Source organism: Diprion similis, chromosome 3 (genome assembly GCF_021155765.1).
Source record: "Diprion similis isolate iyDipSimi1 chromosome 3, iyDipSimi1.1, whole genome shotgun sequence".
NCBI classification, from domain to species: Eukaryota; Metazoa; Arthropoda; class Insecta; order Hymenoptera; family Diprionidae; genus Diprion; species Diprion similis.
Window position 1 is genome coordinate 13,421,291 of NC_060107.1, and position 13,860 is coordinate 13,435,150.

The 13,860-nt window shown below is 36.6% G+C and overlaps 2 protein-coding genes across 3 annotated transcripts; both read right to left on the bottom strand.

Moving 5' to 3' along the window:
• Positions 1 to 33: 33 nt before the first annotated feature.
• On the bottom strand, positions 34 to 8,676 carry LOC124404491 (cilia- and flagella-associated protein 44). The gene is made up of 25 exons (XM_046878653.1): positions 8,442 to 8,676; positions 8,143 to 8,305; positions 7,914 to 8,053; positions 7,551 to 7,845; positions 7,327 to 7,471; positions 6,908 to 7,107; positions 6,592 to 6,834; positions 6,301 to 6,482; positions 6,081 to 6,219; positions 5,666 to 5,939; positions 5,354 to 5,588; positions 4,926 to 5,235; positions 4,708 to 4,874; positions 4,388 to 4,606; positions 4,186 to 4,296; positions 3,620 to 3,806; positions 3,066 to 3,254; positions 2,789 to 2,986; positions 1,998 to 2,537; positions 1,732 to 1,903; positions 1,314 to 1,618; positions 1,024 to 1,220; positions 555 to 772; positions 337 to 479; positions 34 to 112 (listed from the first exon to the last, which is right to left on the bottom strand). Exons 1-25 carry the CDS (start codon positions 8,621 to 8,623, stop codon positions 95 to 97), a joined length of 5,172 nt encoding a protein of 1,723 aa, XP_046734609.1. The 5' UTR covers positions 8,624 to 8,676; the 3' UTR covers positions 34 to 94.
• A 547-nt stretch (positions 8,677 to 9,223) lies between these two features.
• Positions 9,224 to 11,594, bottom strand: LOC124404429 (GDP-D-glucose phosphorylase 1-like). Of its 2 annotated transcripts, XM_046878535.1 has the most exons (6): positions 11,116 to 11,594; positions 10,910 to 11,033; positions 10,753 to 10,834; positions 10,488 to 10,590; positions 10,088 to 10,403; positions 9,224 to 9,992 (listed from the first exon to the last, which is right to left on the bottom strand). In XM_046878535.1, the coding sequence occupies exons 1-6, from the start codon at positions 11,326 to 11,328 to the stop codon at positions 9,850 to 9,852; spliced, it is 981 nt and encodes a 326-aa protein (XP_046734491.1). In that variant the 5' UTR covers positions 11,329 to 11,594; the 3' UTR covers positions 9,224 to 9,849. The 2 variants fall into 2 exon arrangements, with proteins under 2 accessions (XP_046734491.1, XP_046734490.1); XM_046878534.1 differs by having other exon boundaries at positions 9,229 to 9,992; positions 10,753 to 11,033; positions 11,116 to 11,592.
• Between the last annotated feature and the right edge of the window lie 2,266 nt (positions 11,595 to 13,860).

Sequence of the window (13,860 nt, forward strand, 5' to 3'; positions counted from 1 at the left end):
GGTAGCGGTCTCGATTTTAAATTTAGGTTTTTTATCTCATTCTTTAACAACTCTTTCTGTTCCATCTGACTTTTAAGGATGTTTTCCAGTTTCTTCAGGTCTCCACGATATTCTGAATCAATTCTCGACATCTCTTCCTTGGAATCAACGATTAAGTTATTATTATTTTTTTGTACGAAGAATGTATTCAAAAATGTTTTATTTTATTCTTGAGATCACGGCTATAATATAGAAATCTCATTGAAGGTAAGAGTCGGCGATTGTTGAAAATTTTTGGAATATCACATACAGGTATTTATATCTAAACTATCTTATTCTCTACAATTCCATTCTTACTTCTGATACAGGAACGTGTTTCAGAACTTTCCTTAATTTCAATTGTTCCTCCTCCAATACCGTTAGGAAGCTCAATTTCTCAGTGTTATCTTGAATGACCGTTTCCAATGTTTTTATCTCCTCTGCATATTTATCTCGAATACCTGAAAATTTGCATAGGCAAAAATATAACTAAAATTCATTTCAGTATGTGTTACCTGTAAAATTTAACAACTCACATTTAATTTGACTTTCAAATACCGGAACCATTTCAGTGAGACCAACTTTGATGTCGTAAATCATGCGCCTTAACACAGCTTCGTAAAGAGCGTTAAGAGACACTTCTTGACCAAATTTCTTAATCATTTCTTGACGTATACGACTTTTTAACCGGTATATTTCTGCATCCATGTGTTTACAATCAACATTCATACGTTGCAAATGCATACGATTTTTTCTGTCAAATAGAGACAAGACGATGAACAAGGAAACTTATGTGAATATCAATATCGGTCACTCTGTAAGTCTGAATTTAATATTTAAGTAGACATCCAAGCTTATTTGCACAACTTTTGAAGGGTAATAATTTCAAATCAGATGATCGTCCAATTTTCGAACCAATTGAAGTAAAAGAACAGGGTAAAAGGATAAAAAACTGAGATTAATTAACTACTACAAATGACTATTGGGAAAGCATGTCCATCGTACTTGTGTTTAGCTTTCTGTTCGGTTGTTTCTTCCCTCAGCTCACCTACCCTGGCGTAGAGGCTTGTTAGTTTGGCTTTGTCAAATACTACGCAGTCATTAATCTTTTCCATGGCCATTTCCTCTTTGAAATGCTGCAGTTGATGCAGTTTTAATATCACAGTCATATCAATATCATTCAACTTACACTGTTTTTCTTGCTGTGGGAATAATAAAATGAAAATTTATAACAAAAGGTAGTACACATTCGTATATCAATCAAGATCATTTTTATTTACAGTAGAATATCTCACCATGAAAGCTTGTAATTCATCTTGATTACTTTTCAAAACATTTTCAACGACTTTCAGCTTCTTTGTATCACTTTCGATTTCTTTTCGCAGACCTTCGATACACTTTTGTTCCTCTTTTATTTGAAATTCACACTCGTAGCGTTTTTCGCGCATCGAAAATGCTGCGAGATAAATTTCCCGATCGCAATTAGGTGGGCAAGTATTTTCATCAAGGTGAATCGGTCCAATTTCTCGACTATCGATACTGCCTGTATCGTCTTCTGCCGAGCTGCTGTCTGTTGTTGATGACGAAGACGATGACGACTCTATGAATTAATAATAATCGTACCATGACATTCCACATCAAATTGCAAAAAGAATACTGAAAATTGACCTTATATTTATTAGTGTTATCCTACATTTGCCTGTTCAGACATACCATCTTCAATTTTCGGTGGTTTGTACTTCTTCTTAAAGATCCTCTTCAAAAAGTCGTGAAACTTATTTTCACTGATCATGCTCATAAACTCTGAGACGAGCTCCTTTATTCTTGCATGCAGTTTAACTATCTCTTTATTTCTTTGATCAATTCTGCTGGTCATCACTTGTATCTAGAGCGTAATAATTTTTCGCACGTACAGAATTTTGATGTTCGCAGAATCAAATTAGAACAATAGCAAAGATTAGAAAATTATTGCATAGTACCTTCATCTTGGCAGTGACCTTCTCGTGGATTTTCTCCGTTACCTTTTCGGTCAACATATCTTCCATTGCTTCAAAGTCCTTAAGAACAATCAGCTCCTGATGTAAAGTTAAAATAAAAAGCTCCATGTAGACGCTGTCAGTTACAATCTGGAGTCGCTCTCGCTCCAGCTCGTCCAAACTTTTATCTAGTTCCTCATAGCTTTCCTGAATGTGTTCCAGAATACAATCTTGTTCATAGATTTTTCTAGCGACACGAGAACGTTTCAACTCTCTTTCCCAAGGCGTTTCGGTTTGGTCGCCTGTCATTAAACTCTGCAATACATCTTCCGCTACCACAGACAGAGCTCTGTATCTTTTCTCAGGCATTTTTATGAACAACATAGTAAGACTGCTCTCTCTTTCCAGCTGAACAGTTTTTTCATCCATCAATAGTAATTCGTGTTCCTCATCTTCTGGGTCGTTGACGATTTCTGTCATAAACCCTTTCTTAGTTCGCTTTGCCTCCCTCACTTTTTCAGCCATTGATACATATTGCTCAAACTGCGAAATTATTTAATCATTAAATAACTCACGTCAAATCTGTGGGATTGAGCTTTGTCATCATTTCAAACGTGTGCACTACAATGCTTGACAAGGGTTTATAATTTTCTCACAGTGCCAAGTTGAAAATCAGTACTGCCACATGTCGCAAACTGATATTAATACTCATGAAAACTCATTAAAGAAGGACCATGCAAGTTATTTATCGTATCACGTCTTTCACATAAGTTCTTTCATCTGTAGCGACATACCTTTAAATTTTTTTCTGGAAATTCAATGTTGTAATCAATCTGAGGCACAATTGGTATTGGCTTGATTCGTTTTTCAGGTATCTCTGCGTGTATTTTTTTCAATTTCAGTACCAAATCATTGACCTCGTATAGAAGAGTCTCTTTCTTGCTTCTAATGTTTCTCAACTTATCGTTGAAGCCTTCCCGCATAGCGTGAGCCTAATCATACAATATGAATCATTTACGGCCTGTACTTACATACAAAAAAATTGCATATAGAAATAGAACCCTCGCGCACCCTTTTCCTTGCATCCAAAAACTGTTTGTACTTGTTCAACGTATTCTCTCTTTGCTCTTTGGGAATACTGAAGTTTGCAGATGTCTTTAATTTGTAATCTCCAATTGCATTTGCTGCATTCTCAATCGCCGCTACGTCGTCTGGATGATTTACACGTTGATTTGGCTTACTTGCATACATTTCCTTCCACTAAATTATTGAATAGATTATTAAACACGTTGAATATTCATATTTATATACTACATCACCAATAGCTTTTCATTATACTTTATTATACCCATGAATTCTTCATTAAAATCTGCACCCGAAACGTTTGTTACTTCTGATAGAAAGCTTGCCATTTGAATTTGGCCAAAGCGGTAGCATCTGATGGCTCTGAACAGCTCTGGCGGATCGACTAATTTCAAGCGGCTGTAATTCGCAACTGTGAAATTTCCTATTTAAAGTCAAAAACGGTTTCGTTGCAGATTTTTGCAAGGAATACATTGGTAGTCTATGAGACAATAGTCCCGGGTGACCCTGTACAATAACTTTACTAATATTAACAGCAATACCTCCATTTGACGCTCTTCGAATCTAGCTTTTCTAGCACGGTATTTTCTCAGCATCTGATTGACTTTGACACCCAGGCGGTACTGAATTGTTGACGGACTTAATCCTTTAAGAAAACTTTCCACTCCTGAAACTCTCTTTTTCTCCACAGCTTCTTCTTCCACTTCCTCAGCTTTAACATCTGCATACCTGTTGAAGTTCAATTTCAAAATTAAATGTACATCTGAAAACATACACACTCTTACTACGTGTAAAATTGTTAACACCAACACAATATTCTCTCACTTTCATAAAAGTCAGAAATTATGAAGTTCAGTCTTTAATCAAAGTGCTATGATACGGTTCCATACACGTAACAAAATACTAATTGATATTTAATCTTGCCTGTCCACAGCACCCTCTAGATTCCAATTATGCTGCAATTCCGCTTCTTTTAAATTAGGAAAAATATTTAATTGCCAAAACTTTCTACTGCATATGGCCTTTAACATTTTGAATTATACGTAGAATACTCTTTGTAAAGTTCAGTAACGACTTAAACCACATCATGCTTAGGTCCTAAAATTACCTGCCTGCATTGTCTCGTTCCTTTATCCTTCTTGCTACTTCGGTACACGCGTTCAAAAATGTTTCATCCAATTTCCGCTCTCGTAATGATTTTACCGAAGTGTTTGGTGACCTTAGCAATGCGGTAAATCAATTATTGGAATGAAGATGACACTCAATTTGATTAAAAGATTCTAGAAATATCACCGAAGCGGAATACTTACAGTATTTTGCAAACTTCGAAAGGAAGGCAAGTGATCGGTTCTATAAAATGATTCATCAACTTCCGGAGATGTAGCTTGCTCTTCTCTACTTTGAACGCTAACTTTCTGTGCACCAGATCCATTTCTACCTGTAACTGTTGGTTCAAATTCGCCGTAATTCTAGGATCTAGCTCGAATTCCGCATGCGGTATTTGTTGGGACTTGATTAGACTACGATTTCTGGAAAATGCAAGAAACAACATCATATTCGACCTGTCTCTGAGATGAATACATGCTCTTATGCTAATTGAAAAACGTGAAACTGGTCCACATTAAGTTACCGATCAATAATTTTCGCGTAAGTTTCCCCAAGTCCACTCAATATATTCAAGACCTCATTCTTCTTCCGTTTCGCTGCTGCCATTATTCTGTTATACTCAGCCTTTACGATCACCTCTTCCAAACTTGGATAAGACATTTCTTCGATATCGTCTGAGTTTTTTTCTGGCTGTTTTGATCATAACATTTCTGCTTATTTCAAACAGCGTGTCGTTCAAACCATAAATTTATCTAACTTCAATAACTCGTATACCAGTTTTCGAAGCGGCACATGTATTTCCGGATGTAAAAAAGAGTCCATATATTCACTGACATCGTTAATCAAGTACGAAAACAAGTTTCCATCGTGTCCGCAGGTCAGTAGCATTCTATTATCATGGCTAATCAATATCTTCGGTATGTATCCGTTGTAATTATCATGCATTGGTAGTATCCAATAATCAGATAAGTCTGTGTGATCGTTTTTGTTGACACGACAAACGCGGATTTCACCATGCTCCATACCGAGGATCAAATACTTCTGATTATTACTGAAATCAGTCCGCAATGTCAACCAATTATTACATTAAGCGGCAAAGTAAACTTGATACTTCATTCTAATTTCATGCATTTCAATTGTTGGGTAGAAAATAAAGCCGTCTGACTTACTAGAACAAGTAACTGCTTATTTCTGTATCATCTCCGTCAAAGACCATTGTGCTTTTGCGAGGCTCACAGACATTCGTGCCAGTCGTTGGAAGTGGATATTCATATATGTATCCCGCATCAAATCCTGCCATGGATAACCATATGGTATTGCCAACCGTGTAATTAGCAAACAAGACTCTGTTTGGGACTTCTGGTATATGGATGTCAGGATACGGCGGGTCGTCTTCAGAATCCACTGTAAACAGAATATTGTAATACTTTTTGAAGTAAAGGAGTCCAAACCTCATGTCAAATTTCATGAAATTTCAGTACTTAAAAAGGCTTCCTCGTCGATTTCAATTCCAGGATTATCAGCCACAAGTTGTGCCATTTGCTTCATCTTGACAGCTACTTTCTCTGCCTTCTTTTTCTGCAAATTAAGGTGAAACAACTCCCTTCGAATGGCTGATTTCACAGATACAAACTTGAAGATACGCAACTCGCAGCGCACAAGCTCGTATGACACTGTAGTGTAGTCGACAGGATCAGCAGGGAATTTTACTTCGACACATTCACCTTTGAGGCAGCCAATCAGTATTGTCCTAGTCTGCACAACACAGCGTATAATCACGAATTTTATAGCATACAGCGTTCCACGCAAAATTACCCAGCATAGATAAAATCTATTTACTTCTGCTAGAACATCCTGTAATAAATTGAAGAGACTGATATAGTCAAGTTTACTCACTTCTATAGGTTTCCATGTGAGACACGTCGGGCTTGATGGAACTCTGATATAACCAATTGGTACAAGCACAGGATAAGGTTTTTTTTTAAGAAGGCGCAGTACGAACACTGTTGCATCTTCAGCTCCGGTAACAAGTAATCTGAAACCGTTACAGGTATGTAAAGACACACGATTCAACACAATTTCTTTATGAATTGGTATGTGAATTCCCAAACCAAACCTGTTCGATTCGTCCAACGACATGACGGTAATGGGACTGGAGTGCGGTTTTATCACCTGTAGCAATCGAACGTAATCACCTTTTATATCCGATGCTGAATTGGCTTTCTCTACGGCTATCGTGACCATGCGAAGAACACCGCTTCCAAATGCGCAAACTAGAGTAGAACCGCTAGCTTCGACCTAGGAAAACGTTTCGTAGAATTTAGCTTTGATCAGTAATATTAGTCATCAATAATTAGCCAGACACTATTTACAATATTTTGTTGAACTTAAAGTTTTACTAGCTCACCGAGCATGGAAGCCATCTGATTTGAGTACCAACATCATGGAACTTGTGAACCAGGATCAATCTCTTGGTATAGTAATTATAGATGTGTAAATATGCATTGCTACCAAAGGTAACGACAAATGGGCCCCAAGTTGAAACGCTCATATCAACAATAGGACCAGCATGGCACGTCAATATTTTCCTTGGTGGTTCTGGTACTCCAGAGGTACAGATATCGATTAGCCACAAACCGCCGTTGCCATCCTGTGCATAGTTTTCGACATCCCTTTTAATTATGCATTAATGGCTTTGATATAAGACTGTGTTTGATACTTACTTGAGCATACCAAAATGACTGCTCAAAATCTTCCGGTTCTTGTTTCTGAATACACATGAGCATCGAACGGTCACCTTTGGCATTGTCCTCAGCAATTTCAAATTCGTATATCGGCTCAATTTCGATGAAGCAATCATCGTCAGGCGGATCAGCTTGTTCAATAGTTTCGTAAAACCATATGCGAATCCAACCATCCATACCTAACTTACATGAAACAAGATTCTATACATACGACCAGCAATATTTGCAAACTGTGTACAAAGATTAGATAATGGTAAATTAATTATTGATTCTATAGGTATGCCGATGAAAAGAAGCAATTTTAATTACTCTCAAAATCAATTACTTATGAATTCTAGTTTAATTTTCTCATCGTCACTCTAATTTTGATAATGATAAACAAATGTGTGCACACTTACCAACAGATATTAATTCACCGTTATTATATTCAAACTGTGTTATTAATTTTGCATGACAAGTGTTTCGGGCCGTTTTACAAACTTCTAGTTTTATTAGACCCTCGTCCCACAGCAAAATATTTCCCCACTCGCAACCAGAGACGACCTTTATTAATACAATTGGTTCAGCAGGGCAAAATGGTTGACTAAATTAAAAATTTTACAATCTATAAAGGATAAATTACTTTTTCATCTGGCATCGGGTAGACTCCGACTATGTCTGAAATCTCGGTTTTTCCAAACCTGCCAAGTTCACCTTTCAGTTTAAGGCCAGTGAAAGTTTTAGCCATTTTCCAAAACTTAATGTGACCGGATCCACTTGAAGTCAAGTGTCCAGGAACGGAGGGTGAAAATGTTACATTGTAAACGTCTTGAACATGCGATTTGCATCGCAGCATGATCCTAGCTCTTGCCCAGTTCCATACAGTTATCATGTAATCTGGTTCTCCTCCTTGAGAGACTAATAGCAGCCCGTCTGGACTGTAGTTTCAGGATTAAGTACAGTTAGATTATTTTTGAGATTTCGGCTGAACGTGTGAATAATTTACCTATATGCCAAATGAGAATACGAGCGCTTTGTGCCCTGCATCAAGATGGTGACGATCTCCATCGTTGGCCATTCATAAATTATAATGGGAGGATTGATGCCATTTTCGCCAACAGCTATGTGATTATGTGTTGGATTTTTCTATATTCATGGGAAATAGAATACATCGAAGATGCTTGTTTGACGAAACTAATTGTTAGTAAACACCAACCACTTTCATTATTACTTACAGTGATATGACCAATTCCGCCACCAGTCGACCCACGTCTGAACCAGATTCTATTTTCCGGGACGTTGAAGAAATGTATCAAATTACCAGACGCAAAAATTATTGTATCCGGGTCTGCGACGCAGAGATTAAAATACCTTTGACAGTCATATGCGTATGAATGACTGAGAAACGTTAAGAAATTGCGCCGCAAAATGAAGTGCAATTAGAATACTATTTATTCCTGGTTATTAGGAACACTACAGTGCAGTATTGGATTAAAAATTATTTATACAACGTTTCAAGTACTAGGAAGGATACTGAAATTCCAAAATATTTATGAGCACTGTCCCGCCTTTGACACGGGTTGGCCCTGAAATATAATCGTCACTGTTGTAGAAAGTAATATGAGGGCAAGCATAGTCTTGGCCACTTTCAATAAGATATTCGGCACCCTGGTGCCAATCATGTTCGTACTCATATTCCATGGACTGAAAACCCATGAAAGACTCCTGCTGTTCGACGTTGATGCTGGCAGAAGATGGAGCAAGTCGTACTTCTTTCACATTTAAATGCGCTAATCAAATAATGTAAAATCCATGTATGTAACGTAGTTCAACAAAGTTCTCCTGCCATAGTTCTGTGGTGGTTCAATACAAAATTTCCTCAATTTTACCTGGATATTTTAACTGTGTTGTTTCCACTTCAGGTGGAACAGTCTCTGCAACAGGAATTATATGTTTTGCATACTCTGTAACATTCTCGGTCTTGTCCGTCGTGAGTCTTTCCTCGCTAGCGATTCGTTCTTGCTCAACATCCTCGCCATCAACTACTGATTGTGGAAGATCTTGGGGTAGGTTCTCTGTTTTTTCTATGTCATCGTCTGTGTCAGCCATTGTATCTTAATCATATAGGTTCCTGTTTACAAAGTTAAGTTTCCATATTCATTTCCATTTCATTTCCCTATCCTGGAATTGTGTGTAATTAGAAACCAATTCCTTGGATGAAAAATAATTGCGAAAATAAATCTCAAGTCTTAGTTTATTAAAATTACAAAAATATAGCGTAAAAATTTCTACCTCTTTGATCGTGTCGGGTACATTGATTAAACAAACATCCGTTACCATACCAACAGAACTCTGAAAGTTTGGAATCTTATGATTTAACCGGGTATCTGGATAATAGATAATAATAAAATAATCATGGAAACAAATCTAGATTTGGAAAAATAGGAATCATTCAAAAGCAAGGAAAAATTTTCCTCATTCCACTTTCGACTTTTTGTACTTGTATTCTTTTAATTGGTGCCGTTTGATTTATACTGTTCAACTACTTTTATTATTTTTGTTTGTTTAATCAGTGAAAAACCATCGATTTTTATGTCAGAGTATGATTCTTCCCACTGTATATTGTGCAAAGCTACTGAGTTACTTGATATGCTCCACTATCCACTAAACTTTAAACAAGATTAACCTATTCGAACCTAGGCTTTGTATGATCATCGGTTACTATAATTTATGAAAAAACTTGATTTATCTTGTTACCAATGGGTATTCTTATAGTTTCTATTTTTTTTGTATAATTATTCTAGGTCACTTTATAGCGATAAAAATTTGTAGATCAAAAACCATTTAGGTATCCTGTTTCAAATATCATACAATAATTCAAATTACTTTATTAAATTGTAATAAATGTAATTGTTGATTTGAATTTTCTAAGGAATGACTGTTCAACAATAATCCATTTTTAATCCTATGTCATCTAAATTCATTTCTAATATATTATCCCTGGCAGCAAAGAAGCAATGTGAGGTGATATCATTCAAAGTTTGGGCCACTCCATCCTCGGTTAAATCTTCATACCCTTGTTCACCTGACAGAAAGAAGTAGTTGATAGATTTTTTGCATTCATGTTGCCGAATACGTTAATGATCGTTAATCATTACAGTATGATATTAGTTTCATTACTTTTAATTGATAAATGACCAAACAGCTCGCATACAGCTGGAATAAAGTCCAAAGTGCATTTGACACCAGAACTGGATTTTCTTGCCCAAATGTAAACCCGTAAATCATCGTAGACATCACTCTCGGCTTTGGTTTTAGCTCTTGTTATATAAATATTATGAGCAATATTTGATGTTTGGAGATAATTCACAATGAAGTACGTCCAAGAAATTAAATTATCAATATTAAGATTCAGAAATGAGGATAACTTCAAGCAAAATCCTTTAGCCGGGAATTCTAGTAACTCAAACACCGGGCCTCGAAGATGATTGAGCTTCTGAAATGGTCAAATATTTTTCATCAATTTTCTTTTAAAATAATATTTCTGAGCAGTTCTAATGAGCAACAAAAATTTACTCACTATACATTCAAGAGGCATGTGATGTTTCAAATAGCACAAATGCCAATGTAAGTGATTAACAGATGCATGAGCACACAAGCTGTTGAACATCATTCTCAGATATCTAAACACGAAAATAAGATATTTTCAGTTGAAATATGTATTGCAGTTGATACAGAGCTCTGAATGCAATTTCGACTCATGTAAAATAAAATAATCGTGTTAAGAATGAGATCTGTATTTAGAATTAAAAATATTATATCATATGACACAGTATCATATTTACGGTGAGTTACTCAGAAGTAACAGCTCGACTGCTCTTCTAAGACTATACACTGTGACCTTTTGTGGTAGGCATTTGAATCGTTCTGTAAGTAATAGACTATGGCAACTTTCAATGGGGCTGATATTTGCAGCAACCACGTCATTCCCATCTCCATTACCAATATCAAAAAAGATCTCTCGATTTGGTATCTTTGTAAAGTTGAACAAGGTAGGATCGAAGGGTTGCGCCATTGACGAGATGTCTTCAGGCTTGCGCCTCTTCTCCCCTCTCTCTGGATTCAACTGCATCGAATCGATTGATGAAGTGTGCAGAGTGATGAAAGAAATAATATAATCGTGTACTTATACTTGAGAAGAAAATAACCTGTGCTAAAAAGCCATAATTTCCGTCCAGCGTTTTCTGATTCCTTATATTCAGGACGTATTTGAACACTCCATTTTTTTGTGCCTCTTCCCATTTCTCAGTGATCAGTAAATCCAACGCTGAATTACCTTGATCGGTTTTCATGACGACAAATTTGAAATCATCTGCTTCGTATTTGTATATTTCAATGCTGGATTCGTCCAGTTTCGACATATTTTACTAGGAGGATTTTAATTTGACTTTTTATTGAACAATAACTTTACAATCACATTTAAATTGATTTAGAATTTAAAAAGACCCAAGTTTGAACAAGTTACACGGTACATTTGAACAGTTGTCACACCTGCTCTCCACATCCCTTCTAGAAATTGTATACGTGTTGTGTACCACGTTGTGTACGTATACAAAATTGTTTATCCAATTCGTCATTAAACACCTATAGAAAGGCAATCATACTAGGGAAATTATTAAAAATGGGAGGATGTGGGATGTGGCATCTTCTCTTCTTCTTTTTCCTCTTGTTTAGTTACATCCACGAAATCGTGGTTTAGTCGTAGCTACGTCACAACGTGATGTAACCAAAATTGAACTCTACCTACAAACATCGATTGTAGCGATTGTAGCTGTTTATTTGAATATTTGCCGAATGAATTAAAAAAACGAAGTTGCACAAAGTTAATATTCTCCCGGCATAGAGGAGTACGCTGGCAAGGCACTTTTCACTCATAAATTCAATTTTCTGACAAAGTTTGTGTATTGACCGCGGTTTTGTACACAGGTTCTTCTTCTTTTTCTTTTCAATACAATATGTGTGGGAGACGAATCCAATTCTTCAGATTTACTTTGTGATTCAATGATTTACAATGAGTAGTAAGATCTGACGAAGTCATGAAAATCATCGAAATCTAGAAAAAAATTACTTTATATACATACATTCATACCTATCACTTACTTCGACAATTCTCAAAGCCTACATAATGGCGCGATTTAGGAAATGATAGTGCCATTCTATATTTAATGCCAAACACAGATATGCAAAAATAATTGAGTTTCGTGTAACAATTCTGTAACAATTCTACCGCAAAAGAAAAACCTGTAATTTTTGGTAATTGCCGCACGATCTTATAGAATTGACGAGCCTCGGAGGCTGGATAAATGACAGTTTTCGTTTCGGCAATCGACCGACAGAGTGCTCGTCAATCAAATACACAAGATAAGTTGGTAAAACTGTTTGGCTACCGACCATGCAACTTGAAACTCAAGCTCCAAAAACCTATTTCGTGTCAAAGGTCACTATGATATCGAGGCCCTTCTTCTCCTTGGGGAGTACGTTTCGAAATTAAATGACAGCGGTAAAACTCCCTATGACAGAGGCAGAGTTACTAACGAAGTGGGCGGTGCAAAATAGATGAAAGCTTGTTGTCAGCATTGGGAGCTAATATCAGAACGCACGCTTTGCTGAATGCAAGACCGTGGTTCTGCCTCTGCCCTAGGGAATTGTTACTGCTTGGAGTTGGTTAGCTCTGATTTGACCCGATACCGGAAGTGAAGGTATTAATGATTTTTTTGTACCGTTCACAAGACCGGAACCTGAAAGCTTACCTCCCCCACCCGACCTGTCCATGTAATATTAATCCTTAATTCATTCGATCCTAGCAGACATCTCAGCTAGTTTCGCCCTAGTTCATCGGGCGCTCAGGGTTTTAGTCTGTTGTGTCGTAATTCCAAGTGCGTTCGAACATTAAAATTAACGTAAGTCAAAGTTTGACGCGTGTACGCCTTTGGTGGACGAATTTTCAGTATTACTACAGTTTATTATGAACCCATTATGTAACAGTAGAGGTTAAGAGAATCTAAAGGCGATCAGAAGTCTTCCCTCAAACGCTGTTGATCATTGGATGTACGGTGGTTCAGATTATTGTGTTTTCTATTAAGAAAAAATACATTTATTACGTAAAACTATTATAAAACGAATTTTTTTCAATGATATGAAAAAATAGCAGTATAATGTGCATCGTTTATGAATTATAACAACTATGTAAAAAGGATTATCACTTTGTCATGTACCTCCAAGAGCAATATTGTTTCAACAGTCCTCCCGATATGGATTGAACTCACAGATGTATTTTCTGACCTTTCAGTACTACAAAGCGTATCGTTGATAATTATGCAGGATTTACATTTAATAGGAGTTATTTCACAGATGGCTGCTGCGAAACCACAGCTGCGTGGGCTTCTGGCCTCCAGCATGAGAAAGCACGGTATCATAACTTGTATCGTGGGTTTTGGCTCGGCTGCCTGCTGGAAGTTTTTCTATGCTGACCCTAAGAAACAGAAATATGCCGATTTCTACAAGTAAGATACTACATCTGTGCATTCTTAGCTATGTTTAATTAATTGCATGATGAACTTGAATAATTTAATTATTTTACAGGACATACGATCCGGATAAGGCTTTCAAAGTAATGAGAAATGCTGGTTTGCTTCAATCTGTTGGCCCTGAGTGAAACAGCATTTATTTAATGTAAAATATTTAGATTCTAATTGGCTGGACCTGCAAACAGTCTGTCCTACTGTACAATTGAATAAAATACCTTAAATAAAACGTTTACCTACTTAGAATTAATAATATCTCAGATTATATTGCATTTTTTTATTAAGGATTTACTCATCCTGTTGCAAGTATTGGGATCATAAGAAAAATACAGGTTTAAGAGTTGCAGAAATCAGTGGGTTGTGTACCTG